General features: G+C 34.7%; 1 protein-coding gene across 2 annotated transcripts; it reads right to left on the bottom strand.

Annotated features, from left to right (window-relative positions):
• Positions 1 to 3992: 3992 nt before the first annotated feature.
• LOC117329172 lies at positions 3993 to 17254 on the bottom strand. 2 transcript variants are annotated; one of them, XM_033886929.1, is made up of 9 exons: positions 17073 to 17253; positions 8199 to 8479; positions 7759 to 8147; positions 7217 to 7415; positions 6810 to 7001; positions 6026 to 6298; positions 5567 to 5633; positions 5062 to 5264; positions 3993 to 4531 (listed from the first exon to the last, which is right to left on the bottom strand). In XM_033886929.1, the coding sequence occupies exons 2-9, from the start codon at positions 8242 to 8244 to the stop codon at positions 4155 to 4157; spliced, it is 1746 nt and encodes a 581-aa protein (XP_033742820.1). In that variant the 5' UTR covers positions 8245 to 8479; positions 17073 to 17253; the 3' UTR covers positions 3993 to 4154. The 2 variants fall into 2 exon arrangements, with proteins under 2 accessions (XP_033742820.1, XP_033742818.1); XM_033886927.1 differs by having other exon boundaries at positions 7759 to 8479; positions 17073 to 17254.
• Between the last annotated feature and the right edge of the window lie 611 nt (positions 17255 to 17865).

Here is a 17865-nt window from a genome sequence, read left to right as displayed (position 1 = left end):
ACATCACTCCACCCTTCCGAGTGTTTTGGTGTCAAGTTATTTCCCCTTAACCGATCTCGAAATCAATGCGTCATGTATATTTTTAACTTCCTGGCTAACTTTGCATGCATACAAAACAAAAGTATATTTGCCTGCTATATTATCGTACTGTCTTAGTCATGTGGATACTTCTCATTGGATGTACCAAAATCTGACTGTCACTTGATATTAGTGGGTTCGAACCCCAAAAGTGCCACTGACGCCGTCCAGTACTTTTACTGTTTTCCATTGATCTATGTGAAGTCACAGATAATAAAAGACTGTATTTGATATACATGTGTGTATATATATATATTTATTTATTACATAATGCGTTTGATTTTCCTTAGCTATACGCATGAGGTGTTTTAGGAGCTATTGCACGGCTAAAATGGCTATTCCGCGGTCACGTGCGAACCATTGTTCGCCGATGACGCTTCGGAAATAAGTCACGTGCGAACGATTGAACACCTATTACGTTTCGGAATTTAGTTCTACCCTTTCATGCGTCTAAGTGACTTAATTGTCAACACTGCCACACGACAGTCATGGCGACGTCTAGGCCTACAGGAAAGTCGAGATTTCAGTGATTTCAATATGCCAGAATATTCGGCTTCGTGCAATAAAACAGCGGTCGATTACCAGTACCTCGTGTCAAATATTATGGACTATTGCAGTTACCCCTGATATATAGGAAATATTTCATATTTTAAAAACAACGGGTATTCTTTTGATCTCTTACTATCAACATCACATTGCAATATGACTTGCATGTTTATCCAATAGTTGCTGACATTTTTATGTCTTCGTGGGAATTTGAACCACCGAACTTGCCAAAGTAGTATAGGTTCCAGCGTGCTGATGCCAGCCGATATTTTTTGTAGTAGTTAAGTATAAACATGTACCTTGTCGTCATAAAGAGTTTGTAACACTCAACTTTTGGATCACATTTGGTTCTTTGTCATAGAGTTGACAGTCCCATGAGAGGAAAGATTTAGTAAAACCCATGAGAGTATATGGAGTACCGAGAGAAAGAGTGGCAGAATTGGAGCTATCCAGTTGAGGTAAGATACAGAGACTTCACCGCACAGTCTGTCCTCTGCATTGGGAGCAACAGGCAGAGGTAGAGGAGCAGCGATGTAAATAATGACCCTAACAGAAAGATCTGTATGCTGGCTGTGGGAGTCAAATTGCCATATATGCATACGTTCTCCGAAGCAAGCGTTATCACATATTGAGTTAAGCGATATCTCTGCAAAACACAACAAAAGTATAAAAATTACACCACTAAAACAGGTTAAGGTACCTCTAAGTCTTAAAGTAATATCACTATTGCATCTAGATATACTACATATTTTTACCAAACCAATTCAGACACTTTCGAATAGTTTAAATGGAAAGTATCCATTCAAAAACATCTCTATATTTCCTTTAAACATATCATTTAATACTTTATGTAATCGCTATTGAACCCATTTAATTAAACATACTATATATATTTCAATTACATTTCCAATAAAACTTGAAGCATGTTTATTTCTTTTAAATAAGCATTGATTGTTTCAGAGTTATCTCTAAATCGAAACAGATTTTATAAATAGATACAGCAGTAAATCTAATGACAGCCGTCCATAAAGATAGGAAAGTACACTAGAATAATAAGATAATGATGTTATTCTGACATGTCTAGTAATGACCCTTGCATGCTTGTTTATTTTAAGTAAAACGACAGATAAAGTAAAATAAATGAATAGATAAATAAAATAACACGTGTAATCAATCAATTTTTATTCATAACACATCACATTAACAAAACAATAATACACGTCACATGGTGACGTAAATGTCCAGACATTTCTTGTCCCATTGAGACTAAAAATTTTAAATATCAATATAAAAATATACTTTGTTTTTTAATATAATATATGCCTTTGTACATAATAACAAAAATAACGTCGATCGGACATTTAGAAAGGAAACAACGAGAAACTGAAAGTTACACACGGATTATAATGTGCTATTTATAGGAAATGATTGCGTCACAAGCCTTTGTCCTAAAGCAAAACTAATTGGCTACTTAGGGATTAACTTGAATATATGTTTTAAGTTATGAATATATAAATTTTTGTTATAGCTCCAAAACTGGTACATATATTTATGTACATGTATATGCAAGTTAAATTTTATCCGTTGTACACAGACTCTGTTGAAACATTATTTGATTGGCTCTTTTCTCTTAGAAGTCTTTATGTCGCTCTTTCATTCAATCAATTTTTACGTGTTGGACTGATAACATAAATCTTTAAGCCAATGGAAGTCCTTGTTTACAAGCAAGATTAAATTATAAAAATGTACAAGCATCATGAATGCTGTACTACGTTCATGTAGCTCAATTAAATGCTAGGCTGTATCGATATCACTTCATCACCAATATCATTTTGCGTTGAGTTTTCTATATAAACAAGTGATAAGGCCCGAAAGGTACGAAAAGAAAACTCTACTTAATGAAAACGAGGATGAAAATATACTTTTAGTTGAGCAATAAACTGTATAACATTACCACGCATTAACAAACCAAGATGAGATGATACTACAGTCGAACCTCGTCATCTCAATCACTGTCATTGAAAACATGAAATACTTTCAGATATTCGAGATTACAGGGTATATTTTACACGGAAATTTTTTTCGATTTTTTTTTTCGAATTTAACAAGGTCTTCGATTTATCAGTGGACCAGGTAACGAGGTTTGACTATATAGATAAGTGAGATGTAAATCAAATATCAATATTTGATGATGCTTAGTAACACCAATAAAAATGGAACATGCTGTGTGATTGTATGATTGTATATATAAATGGTACAGTTCATGTAGCCAGACTAAACGTGCCCACATATATGAGATCTTTGGAATTTACCTTCTATTTTCTAAGACAGGTGATAACCTCAAATATATTCCATCGATGGTGCAGGCAGTAATATCCTTCATATCATTTCAATATTTCAGTTAATTGCGCGTCCCCATAGTGAAACTCCGGTATTATTTACAATAAAAAGTAGTTTTTCACAACTAATTTCTGTTCATCATTAACATACATATATATACACTTATGCACGTGCTTTTCAAGTTGAAATAAAACTAGATACGGAAAGGTGCCTGATTTTACGTTTATTACTACCGTACATTAACATGACATACTCAAAACGCCTTGTAATTAGATGCATAGTATAAACGCAAATACTCGAAATCCATATTCTTGATACATTGAAATTTGTTTGTCAGTTTTATTTCAACTTTCAATGGAATATTTTTAAAGTAACGTAAAATATCTACTACAAATGTCCTTATCTAGTTAATATCATCAGAAATATCTATGCTGGAAGACAATTTTTTAGTAATGAATAAACGTTACATGTACAACACCTGTTTTCGTTGTGAGGAGGCGACCGTTTGGACGTTTTTGAGGATTACTGCACACGAACTCATAATTAATCAGATTATCGAAGTAAAAAGGATATGTAATTTGCAATTCCTCATTTTGCTGTAGAAAGGGATCTACGCCAACTGAAAATCCCAGTTACAATTAAACACGTTTTCAGAGCAAAAAGCGCTTAAATAAGGTTACACTGAAATAAGATTACCGCTTAAATAAGGTTACACTGAAATAAGATTACCGCTTAAATAAGGTTACACTGAAATAAGATTACCGCTAAAATAAGGTTACACTGAAATAAGATTACCGCTAAAATAAGCTTACACTGAAATAAGATTACAGCTAAAATATGCACGCTTACAGTGTAACAGCCAAAACGGAATTTGAACAACTTGATAACAAATCGACAATTTATTGTTACTGCTTCGAATTTAACACGTTACTATAGCACATCAACAGAACGTTTTGTTCCCGCTGACAATATACTTTAAAAGCTTATAGAAAGGACATTAATTACCCCCCCCCCCCCCCCCCCCCCCCCCAAAAAAAACCAAACAAATCAAAACAAAACAAAAACAAAGCAAAACACCTTCGAGCATTATAATCGACTGGTCTGTCTCAATCATGCTATTTTGGCTAATGAAACCAATTCACAGTGTATTTAAGTAGCTGACACGGTAAAATAGTGTCCGTTTGTCCACTTTAAGCCCATTCTATTCCGGCCCCGTATGGCCTGTACCGTACCTGAAATCTGTCCATGTGGTTGAGAATCTCAATCGGTTTTGGACATATGTAGTCCATATTTACCCGCTCCTCAATACTGATGTCAAACATGGCCGCATTTGCCTCCATCGCCTTTGTCTGCATTTCATGAGCGTAGTAATCGTCTTGCCAGAGAAGTCCTTCATCCTCATTTTGGTCGCTTGTGTCAGGAGAATCGGACCTGTCTCTGGATTTGGCGGACCGTCGATGGCCTGTAAGAGGGGCTTTGGGTTCTTGGGCCAGGACGTTCACGTCTTCTGGCGATATCTGAGTGGACACTTCTTTTTTCATCAGCTTATGCAGTTCTCCAGATTTGTCTATCATAAAGAATGAAGGAAGTAGTAAGTTATCTCAAATACAACTGCTATATACGTAGGTTTGGTTTATAATATGTGAATTCACGACATATTAGATCTAATTTATGATTTCAATTTCAATTTAATTTAAGTATGCATTTAACTGTATACTTAGGTAAGGTTTATAACACAGTATATATACATTGTATTTATACATCAAAAATTAAATCTAATTCATTTTTTTAATTTTAAAGTACACATTTGTCTGTTTACTTAGGTAGGGTAAATTATATGTATGTCCATTAGATATTACAATAACACATCTGATTATATAATAAAATCAATTATGAATTGCATTGATCCTTACAAGCACAAGCAACTTTCAAAGTTCTAGGAAAATTGTGACCAGTAAAATGTTCACCGAACTCAAAATATTTTACAAGTGATACGATCGTATATCATCTATCCTATCTTACATGGTTCGGAATTAAAAAAAAATGTTTAAAACCCTTAGTGATATTGCACTAGTCTGGGGCTGTTTGTATCCCTACCTTTGAGGATAGAGGAAACCTGTTTACATCCAGCAACATCTAGGGCATTTATGAGGATGTCCAAAGCGTTATGTCCAAGACAAGGCAGTGTTTCCAACAGGCGCTTCATTTTTTCGTTCCTAGTGATGTTGGGTTCCAGTAGGAAGCGCTTGATACACCCAGGTAGGTACTTAACCAGGTTTGACACCACACGGTGAGACTCACTGTAGAAAAGATATATTTTATTTTGTATCCAAATAATGCTTAGGCAATACACTTCAGGGAATGTTGGTTATTAATTAATATCACAGTGTACCATGCTATGTGTATGATATCACGTATTACAGTGTAACATATTTATAATATTAAAGTATTAAATATATGTAGTAATACACATTTATAATAATTCTGTGTTACAGTATAAAATTGGTATGCTTGTAACATTGTAATAATATCAATATGTTTACAAATAAATTAATGCAGTATCATGATATGATAATGCTCACAGATATTTATTACGTCTTACCTATATCTAACCACAGTGTTTTCAAACTTGCGTAGGACAAGTTTATGTTCTTCGGGCATCGGGTGTTCTGTAAACAAAAAAATAAAACAACAATCATATCGTTCAGGTTGGAAAACCTAACATAATGTAATAATATCTCAAATGTTCTTTTTCGGTTGATCGAGTGGTACGGTGGTATCACCTTTGTCTTTCACCTAGGTAGTCTGATTTAGATTACCCGATCGGACTTGAAAAAGTATGGGGTCACGAGCCCGACCAAGTTAGTTTTTCCCAGATACTCCGGTTTCCTTCCGTACTAAAACCCCTCACGCGGTTTCAACCGAGTCAACAAACGTGATTAATATAAGTTTTTTCGCAATTGTTGTAATTGTTGATTACAAATGCTCTTAATGTTCAGTTCACAATAATCAAGAAGAGGAACGTGTTAAATAGACTTATTTTGGTAGGGGCATATCTTACCCATCAGTAGATCTGCTATGTGCTGCTGTCCAGTATTATGCAATGCAAGATAGAACACCAGAAAAGCCTCGTCCCCTAGAACGGGTAGCATATCCAATAGTTTTTCCGCCATATCAGGTCTTTTCTCCGATGACGTCACATATTCCCGAAGACTGGCCGGTATTTGCAAATATTTAAGCATGTGGTATAGCGTGTGTTTAGGAAAGATGTCCCCAAGGATCTTCTCGCGGTTCTTCTCCAATAGACGTTTGTGCTTGTTGGACATGGGCTTATCTGTAACGTAATCATATTTAATACACGTTAATTTACAATGTATGTATATTAAGATCCGATCATGTGTTATCGAAGCACGGGACGTCTTTGTCCTTTGTTTGCTAGGACTTTGGGATGCTCATACATTTTGTTAACTGATAAAACATTAATGTACATACACCGTTTCGAGTTACGTTGGAAAATGGCCTCTTTGAAAAAAGGGAGCATGGCAGAATGATGGGTTAAGATATATGGATTAGGTTATGTGATGGATTAAGATCACAAAATGACCATTCTTTATAAAGATTGTAGTATGAATTTCGGCATATATATTACTCGTTAAAATCATGGTTTCGTTATTACTGTCATAGTTTAAAAGCATGACGTCGTTTTGATTAATTACATTGATATACACTGTTATAAAGTGTAAATCTTAAGTTTGTTGATATTTTCATCTCTTTAAGAATAAGAATTATGACTACATTTACAATATAGCTTTATCTTAATAATCTTTTTATGTTTATTTATTTACCTGAATAGATATTGATACCAAGTTGTTGACAGATTGTTGCGATTTTTGTGACTGTCACGTCCTCTCTTTTCTGCCATTCCGACATAATTCTCCAGTAGATCTCTGTCTTACGTTGATCAGTCGACAGCTCGTTGTTCTCTATGATTTCCCCTGGTAGATTTATCTCACGGGCGAATTCTTGCCACCTAGGCCCTTTATTCATGCAAGGAATTGATTTCAAAGGTCAATACTACGTTTTCTTATATTTATTTATGAAACGTTATACTATATACACTGTATTACGGTTTTTTTTTTATTATTGTAAAACATAATCACAACATTATTTAAATGCAAAAATGTATGATAAATGATATTTTCATATTATCATATTGCTTAATTTTCGTTACAATAAACTTGGATATACCTACCAATGAAATTTTCAGCCAAGCGCATTGCGTTTTTGACTTCTTGTATAGCGTCTTTGGATCCTTGAGAGAGCGTGGGATTCGTTTCTATCTGTTGTTTTGGAAGTTGAACAACGAGTGTTCCAAGTGCTTCTACTAGCTTGCTATGTTTGGAATCGTCCTGGCATGGTGACACATAGGGTTTGTTTTGAAGACTGCTTACCTGAAAGGGATATAAAGTTTTCATCAAAGCAATGGGAGTTCAGGGTACTCCTTAACTGACTTCATTTATCGATTATTTTAGGCGAGTAATTCATTAAAGTTGTTGAAAGTTTTCTTTTTCGGTGGAGTGGAGTCATATGCATAACATTACGCAAGATTATTGAATTAAACTACACTGTTTTGTTAAGATGTTTTGTTAATATACATTATAAGGAGCACTACATAAAAGTGAACATATAACAAACAGTTATATTTCTGCAATACTGTAGTTGGAGGAGTAAATGAATGAACACGGGTAAAAAAAATATCATATTATGTACAAAAGCAAAGTGTACAATACATACCATTAATTCCAAGCGATTGAGTTCATCTCTGGTTGCTTGTAAATCCTTTTTAGTAGACTCGCTTTCCTCGCTACAATCCTGTAGGGTTTCTTTAAGCCGTTTGATGTATTTATCTTTATCATCCAAATCTTTCTGTAGGTGCTGTACCTCTATTTTCAATTTATAATTTGTTTGCTGAACTTCTTCTAATTCTTTCCTCAATTGCAAATCCCTGCATTGCCTTTCCTTCTCTTCCTGAATTCTCTCATTTTGTAAAATCCGAAAACGTTCCCTTAGACCTGAATCAGGAATTAGATCTATCAATTGGTCTTCTGTTTCAGCATTTGGTGTATTCACCGAATCCTCCCGTTGTTTTGACTTGTTTTTCGCTCCTCTACTCTTATTTTTCTTCTTATGCTTTCTTTTTTCTCTTTTGACAGGTACGCATTTTTGTTCTGAGTCTACGTCTTCCTTATGTACACCGCACAGTAAACGTTTAAGTGACATTGTTTTTCAACCATGTACATTTAATAAGATGAAATAGTTGGTTTATAAATGAAGAAATCTGCCTAACTTGTTTTCCTCCAACATTTGTCTAGAAATGTTGCAAATGAAAAACCTGTAAGTGGGTTTTTCATAACAATCAGCAGACATCTAAACTAGCAGAGACAGTTATACACAGTTTCGTATCTACAGGATGTTCAAACTTTCTTCGTAGTTGACAGAAATGATGGTCTTGTATCTATAGAGAAATAGAAAACAAACTCGGTGACCAATTATGTAATAATTATATACAAATATTAGATAAGTATTCTACCATACAAAGTTATTAATAATTTACAAGGAATATCTTTCAATTAATAATAGCAATACGATATTATTATAAAAGTACTAGATATGTGTTTAAACTATCGAGAATACATTAAATGCAAATACAAGTGAGACACACATCGTATACACGATAACGATAATACTACATGGGTGGAAATAAAATCAGTCACTGATACAATAAATAAATGAATAAATAGATACACAAATAAATAACAAGAACAACATTAGTTCCATACAAGAAAATATTCCTTCAAAGTGTCGTAATTGACATGATATAACTAATGAAATCAATAAGAACTAAGTACAAGAGCAATACATACATGTATAACCGAAACACCAATGCTACATTTCAACAACCTGATTAGTGTTATATCTACTGATATAAGGATTATATATAGAAATGTCAACACAACATCCACCCAAACAGAAGTCACAAGATAGCAAGACGTGTCGGATGGTTTATTGATAAACCCGATTTATCGACACTTGCTTTCGATACAGGTATTAAGTATGTGTAATGTGAGATATCGGTATTTCCTGTAATAAATTAACTACATCATGTGTTACCTGTATAAATAAATTAGTTATTACACCTGTATTTGCTCTTTGTCAATCATATATTTTCGGACGCATACATTGTGATATTGCAAGCACCATGATTATATTGATATACTAAACCTAGGAAGCAAAACGGCAAATCAAGAGGCCCAGAGGGGCTGTATCGCTCACCTGGTTTATTTGATCAAACTTCAAAATAATGTTCAATTTATTAACAACTCTATTTGTTGATGTCTAACAATGCTATATATTGTTATGGAGTGGGGATCTCAATGGTTTCAAAGATATAACAAAGGAAAAACAAAGTCTTTAGGAGTGGGGAAAGACCCCAGGGCTTATTTTTATTACACGATATTGTGTATCTCTTGATACCTAGCAATGCTATATATGGTTATGGGGAGGCATTCTCAATGGTTTTAAAATATAACAAAAAACTGAGTCCGTACGGGTGAGGAAAAACCCCAGGGCTTATTTTTCCGTTATTATTTTGTGTATCTCTTGATGCCCAATAATGCTATGTATGGTTTTAGGGTGGGAATCTTAATGGTTTTAAACATATAACAAAGAAACTGAGTCCGTAGGGGTAGGGAAAGACCCCAGGGGCCTATTTTTCATCATTATTGTGTTTATCTCTTGATACCCAACAATGCTATATATGGTTATGGGGTGGGGATCTCAATGGTTTCAAAGATATAACAAAGTAACTAAGTTTTCAGGGGTGGGGAAAGACCCAAGGTTTTTTTTTATTACAGGATAGTGTTTATCTCTTGATGCCTAGCAATGCAATATATGATTATGTGGTGGGAATCTCAACAGTTTTAAACATATAACAAAGAAACTGAGTCTCTAGGGGTGGGGAAAGATCCCTGGGCTGTTTTTCCATCATTATTTTGTTTATCTCTTGATGTCCAACAATGCTATATATAGTTATGGGATGGGGATCGCAATGGTTTCAAAGATATAATAAAGAAACTTAGTCTTTCGGGGTGGGGAAAGACCCCATGGCTGATTTTTTATAACAAACTATTGTTAATCTCTTGATGTCCAGCAATTCTATATATGGTTATGGGTTGGGGATCTCAACGGTTTCTAAAAAAAAAAGAGGTAGTTTTTCGCAATACAGCCAAATTGCTCCCTTTTGCCCAACCCCTCAGGCCCCTTGGGGGGTCAGCCCCATCATTTGTATAAATTTGAATCCCAGCTACCTAGGGATGTTACCACTGAAATATCAATGTCATGCATTGCTTAGTTCCAGAGAAAAAGACGTTTTAAATATCAATATTGCAAAATGGACCTCTTTTGGCCCCGGGTCAGCCCAGCTATTTGGACAATTTTGAATCCCCATTTATTTTCATAGTGATGCTACCAGGCAAAAATGACCAATATCAACTGCTTGGTTTTAGAAGTCGTTTATATCAATAGACAAATTAACCCCTTTTGGTCCCACCCCTCTGGTCCCCTGGGGGTTAGGTCCCCACCATTTGCACAATTTTTAATACTATCCACATAGTCATGCTATCATGAAAATATGAGTTATATCCATTGCTCAGTTTCAGAGAAGAAGTCATTTATTTCAATACAACTATATTGACCCCTTTTGGTCCCGCCCCTCTGGCCCCTAGGGGGTTAGGCCCCCACCATTTGTACAGTTTTGAATACTATCCCTATAGTGATGCTATCATGGAAATATTAGTGATATCCATTGCTAGGTTTCAGAGAAGAAGACGTTTATAGCAATATAGCCCGATTGACCACATTTGGCCCCGCCCCTCAGGCCCCTGGGGTCAGCCCCATCATTTGTACAATTTTGAATCCCCACCAAATAGTGATGCTACCAGACAAACATGAGCGATATCCATTGTTCGGTTTCAGAGAAGAAGTAATTAATATCAATTATCCAAATATTGACCCCTTTTGACCGCGCCCGAGACGGACGACGGACGCCACGGTATGGCATAAGCTCACCTTGGTCCTTCGGAACAGGTGAGCTAATAAAATGAATTTAGAAAACTTTGTGTGCCATACAAGTTAACATAAAAGATGCGTGTTTAAGAATGCTATGACTAATATATATTTGATCGTTGTATGTAAGTTTCTATAAATAAAAAGAGCTATGATAATTTGGTCAGGTGACCGACTTTTCCACTATCTATATATACCCTGATCTACGCTATTATATAATTTCTAAAAAAAAACACCAAAAAACGCTGCCCTCCAAACAAACAAAATGAACTGCGCTACCCTCCAGTCAAACACGTAAACTGCCTACCCTCCAATCAAACAAACTGTAATGGAATAAACTGTTCCACCGTTTCAAGTAAACAATATCAATCGTACTACCAATCTAAACTAATATAATAACGCTCGAAACAAATGATCTAAAACGAAACACGCTTCCTAGCAAAGAATACAAACCCTAGCAAACCCTACAAAATCATATAGGCATTAACTATACCAGCTATGGCTACAAAAAGGTAAGGATACAAGACATCCATGCAAACAAAATCAACATGATAACCCTCTTAGCAAACAAATCAAGAAAACGAAATCATCAGTACGCCCCCTATCAAGATAAAGTTTTGCTCACAAGTGTCTAAAGCACAAAATAGGAGCATTGGTTTGACCAGATTGGACTTTTTGATATGTATAAACACTGTTTATATTTTGACCTGGACATGCAAATGGCGGCTGTGAATAATATTACACAAATACTGCATAAAGGGAGACATTTCAATCAATAAAGATGCTCTTATATGATACTTTTAAGACATCTGATCATAATAAGAAGGACCAGTATTTGTGTAATATCATTAACAGCCGCCATTTGCATTTTGAGGTCAAAAGAAAGTAAGTGTTGATACGTACATAAAGTCAAATCGGGTCAAACAAATGTTCCTACCCTGTGTTATAGATACTTGTGAGCATAACAGCTTAGCTAATTTTTTTTCAATTTGGTTATTTGTGTGACTTAGAATTATCCAATGATACATCTAACTCTAGAAACTGATAGCATCTACAGCAAATTATTGGTGATTGAAGAAACTACATGTCAAAACAAACATTTTGGTATATTACATGACTATTTTGTGCAATTTTTTCGGCATAGCCGTATAATTTTCTTTTGGCCCCGGATATGACGCGACAGGTGGCGTTACTGGTCAAGATGAAGAATGTGATTGGTCAATGTAGCGGTCAATGCAAAATGCAGATATGCAGTTAAAGACGAAACAAAGTAAGATTGAATGCAAGCTGAATAAGTGGATGTATCTATTCAAATGACACATTATTAAAAATTATATTCCTGATTCGAATGCATTCTTATTATCACCAAAAATGATTCAAACCGATCTAATTTTGTTATCCATGCTGAAACACATTAGTTCGTTAATTCATTTCACCAGCAGTATTACATTATAACCACCACCATTAAAACTATGCCGTTTATCTTTTTTAAATATATTTCTTGTTAGATATATATTCGTGTTTAAAATTCAACTTTATTCTGCTATATAGATGAGCCTTAAAACAGTTATGACAAGCCGTACACGAAAATATTACAGTAGCACATGTTAATACAATTTTACGGACACCGAACAAACAGGAATAACTAACAAGCCAAAGGGCATACATTATAGCAACAGTTCAATTAGGCACTTTTTCAATTTCCTCATCCTAATTAATTAATTAATTTCAAAACATCTAGAACAAAAGTGTTAATTAAGAAATATGGTTCTTATCTAGTAGCTGTTTTCATTTTCTTTTCAGAGATATTTAAGTTATTTTAATAGATAGCAGTTGTATGGCTATGGAAGATATGAATCAGCATGTAGTAATATTTTTACCTCGGATAAATCCATTTGGTACATGATATCGGAACTCCTTCAACTTTGAAACGCTTCAAAGTAGAAGATAGCCGGTCAACTAGGTCCTTAAGTCCACTGAATAATCTCACGTGGCTAATGGATTGAAAGTCTGATAATAAATGTCACCTGTTCAAACTAAGAACGCCCCATTGGAAATTTTCAGTGTTTATAATCCATACTAAATAAATATACTTCACCGCGCGCCAGGCTTACAATGTACGTGGTATGATCAGGAGATTAATATACAGCACAGTAATGTAATAAAGATATAAATAAAATAAAATAAAAATATCTGATGCAATGAAACATTGCGTATTTCTTTTTAAGGTGAATTAAGAAAACTAATTTACAATAAAAGGAATTGAACATTTAGGTTATCAATGTATTCCCCGTCCTTATTTCTGTTCAGCAGGGCAGAAACTTGAGGCCTGGTGTACAATTATGATACTTTATTGCATATTTAATTTTATATACTCATAGGGATTTAATGGTTTACTTACAAATAGGGATATATAAAATATATCACCTCATTCGAGAGCCTTCACTTTCTTCAATGTGTGACTTTTCTACACAAGAAATAGACACGAACTATATATTTTAGCCGATATTATGAATACCACGCTCGGATGAAATAATACTGAGGATAGTGGTAGCAAGAAATACCAACCAGCTGTTAGTTTGCATTAAAAGGTATTCAAATATATATAGTATTTCATATCGGGCATTTGAGACCAAATGTAAGGTTATATAAATATTCCTCTTTTCAATTCAATACGAATGTGAATACGTTCCCGTCTCTTGACAGATTTGATTTTATATGAGGCTGATTTTTTTATATTACATGAACCTTATCGTTTCCTTTCATTACGAGGGTATTTAGGAATTGTCACCTCCATTGTAACCTTAGATCAAAATTGTTATCAAGAACTTTCTACGTCAGTCGATGATCTTTGATATATATGGAATATATAACTATTTCGAATTGATATCTATTTCTTGATAGTAACATTACCTCTGCGTCCTCCTGTATAAAGTATTACATGTTTATTTTGACCAGAGGTCAAGGGGTTTACCAAAATATCACAATTACTCCCGTCTCTAGGCGGACAAATAACAACAATATATTTTTATTCAAAATAAGCCACTTGATGAAGACTACATAAAGTACTATTCTCTACATGTTTTATCACTTCAGAATGTCTAACACTTGATGAGGAGTTAAATGGCTAGGTGTCTTTGTTGAAGCAGACCTAGAAACTCCTAGTCTTACCTCTAGGATCGATGATGCCACGTATATTTCCTCGATTAGTAATTATAAGTACAGCTTTAACCACAAGTTGATATATTGTTTTGTTGCATTGCTCTAGAAACATATTAAAGTGGTACGTGTCACTTAATTTCTTCAAATGGAATGAATCACCCACATTAATATGTAGACTACTGGTGTAATGTCTGACACATATTGGTATTTATTTTATTATTTATAGTGGTGTTATAACGTACAAGTATATATGATAATATAGCTCCGCTAAGTGCACGGAATGTAAATAAAAATTGACTTGGGTACATATATGAAATGATATAAATTTGTGTGTGTATTTAATTCCCATGTTAAACGGCTTGGTATAGAAATATGTTAGTTTATTGAAGAATTTAAGGTGTACAGAGTCATTTATCATGGCGTCGATCTTACAGGTCTGTCAGAAAATATACTACTTAAAATAATTAGAATGGCCCTTGGCCAATTCACACTGAGAGTAGTTATAAATGATTCATGTCTTGCCTTTGTTCATACAATGACAAAAACACTTCAAATATCGGTAAAACTGTCACTTACACAAGTCATAATACAGGTATGTATCTAGTCGCGTGACAAAATGTACATCAGATAACACGACTGTGCATCTTGAGTTACACTCGTACATAGTGTTCCAATGAATGATGACATTACAAAAACGTGAAGTCCTGTCAAAAGGAAAACCATGATGTCGGTAATGACAATATTAGCATAATTATCTCAAGTCACTGGTGAATACATGAAATGCGTTGTTCCTTATTCACGTGGCGTGCCATTAAGGATATGTACACCATTGGATGTATCTAACTACTGGTTTCGTTTAGTCCTGGCCTCAAATGTGCGCGAAATGTTTTAGGAGGCTGCGGTATTTCTGTGTTTGTCTCCCTGCGATAGCGTGAATCTTATATCGACTTTATAGTGCAATCTCACTGAAGCACACTACTGAGGACGTTCAGTAGGACACCTCGGCGGTCACAAGTTACTAACAAAGGGCGAAGCAGTCGTCCATCTCCCAAAAAAGGCTGAGTGCTAATTATAGGAGTTGCAACTTCATAGAAGAGAAAAGATAATATTCAAAATAGAGTCGCCTCTCTAGATCGTACAACGTAAAGTAAACAGCAGGTACAAGTCTTACGTTCTGCCCGAAAAGATTTAACTATTATTGTAATGCACGCAAATACACACATATATGCTACAATAGACGATCTGATAAGCTTGAATACAAATAGGATCACATGCTACGGGCTGTATTTCCTGATATATAGATCATATACACATGATAAAATTGTGTGCTGTACTAGGTATACAAGATTATCTTTCTATCATGTGTCTTAACCTTGTATAATGGAACGGTTGCTGACATTTGTTTTCGTAAGAGATGACAGCATATTGCTACTTTGAGATGGACATATATAATCACGTGACTTCATACCCATTTTATGAAACATAACAATGTATCAACAGTAAGTTTACAGTACGTCAATATAAAACTTTGTCCCAGATTTATTGATGATATTGTTAGTATTAAGTGGTGTGTTATTAATTGGCTGAATTATATCATATCCGCATTTCTGTGGTTAGTACTTTGCACTTTACATAGTGTATATACCTAGCAACTGACTTGCAGTAGTTAAACATTTAAGTTGGTTTTATATTAGGTAATTAGGATCATTAACAGCGTTAGAATGCATAATATCATAATAACAGGTGTAAATCGATTGTAGAAAGAACACACAGTTGTATACTTATCACACTGTAATACAATTACAGCTACTAGTTTACAAAGATTAATTAGTATAAACATTAACATGTACACAGAAATGTGGCAATACACATATACAAGTACATTTAAGCATTCTTAATTATCCTTAATATTAAACATATTAGTTAATTCTAATACTCGTATAAATGAAATAATGCTTACGATACCACTATAATTTTACTTTAAAGGATAAGGCTAGAGAAACTTACCTCGGTGTGTAAAAATATACCAGAAGTTGAAAATCACATTACCAATTTGCCAATACAATGTACGGGCTCTGAGATTATGTTAAGAGCAGTCTTTAGAACTGATGGTAATAAAATTGTGTCTAGGACAGACACGAGATGGCGCTTTTAAATATGATTTTATTAATATATAGAGACAGTAAGATTACACTCAACGCTATTCCTGTTTGGTGCAGAGACTTCGATTCAGGCATGATGGAATGTATTACAATGGCGCTGTCATATAGGGTATGACATCGCCATTGTAATTCATTTCCACAACAGATGTTATGTCCCTCCAATAATAAAATGTCACTTATATTTTTATAAATTCCCTTGAGTTCTAATTTAATGGCGAGTGATTGCGTCGTCAGCATACTGATAACACTTACATATTGTCAACTGTCGCCTACATATGATACTTTTCTAGCCATCCAATCCCTATCAAAGCTATTAATCTGGTACCCCCGACCAGTACACACGTATCGGTGTTATAAGGATTTTGTTTGGGTAAGGTCATACTGGACGTGTTAGAATGGCATACCGTCCTGTCCCCTTATATTGGAAAGGAAAACACCGGCCTTGGCCGATGTTTAGATACCAAGCCAATACTTGCCGAATTTCATACAGATTGATGTCGAAGTATACATTATCACAGGTAAATAAATACCAATATATTTTAGTGCAAAACTACACAATAAGCACATTTCAACTAACAACCTACCTTATCACGACTTTGGATATTAGGATAACTAAGCAATCACTATACACATTTTATAAGTTTATAACATTAACGTTACCTGGTCCGTAATTAAATCCTTCGAACTCTGCTTAGCTGACTTGTCTATGTCGCGGTTAACCAAACTGTGTCTGTCTGGAATTGACGTGTGTTCTCTTTGTTATGGACACACGCGTCTGTTTAGTCCAGTTGACCTCGGAATTAAATCGGATATTTCCATTTGCTTTAAATAGATTGTGACGCAAACCTGCTGAACATTTAGAGATATGTACAGGTAACTCAGTGGACCGACACCTGTCTGTCACTCATGTACACACATCTACAAAATGTATATAAAATATGGGTACTTGAAACAGGAAGTTAGACTTCGTTTAATTTATATCTAACACTTTAATACAATGTATGATATCAACATTAATCATGTTTCGTCTGTCGTCATGCGCTCTGCATTAATCTTAGATATTTTAGCTCTGGTCTCTGGTCACGAGTTGCTTATCTTGCAGTCCAGTGGCTAATTTCTTTAATGCGGCCAAACCCTTGCTGAAACATGCCAGTTATGGTCCGGAGATAATTATGCCGGTTGTTGAAGTCATGGTGGACATTTTATACGCGATTTTGCAATCACTGAGATGCAATTATTCAACGGGTCTGTCTGAAATCCAAGATAGCCAACGTAACAGTCATATTAGAATACACCTTTAAAGTCTTATGAAATTACAGCAATTCGGTTTAGTTAAAAGACGATTCTTTGAGCATGATTGGACGTTCAAAATGATGACCATGGGGACTGTTTTGAGGCTTGATAGTATTGTTTCAAATTTCTTCGTACATTTTAACGGTGAAATGACCCACGA

The sequence above is a fragment of the Pecten maximus genome, chromosome 6 (genome assembly GCF_902652985.1).
Source record: "Pecten maximus chromosome 6, xPecMax1.1, whole genome shotgun sequence".
Lineage (NCBI taxonomy): Eukaryota > Metazoa > Mollusca > Bivalvia > Pectinida > Pectinidae > Pecten > Pecten maximus.
Note: the sequence above shows the minus strand (reverse complement) of the source record. Positions and strands in the feature narration are given on the sequence as shown.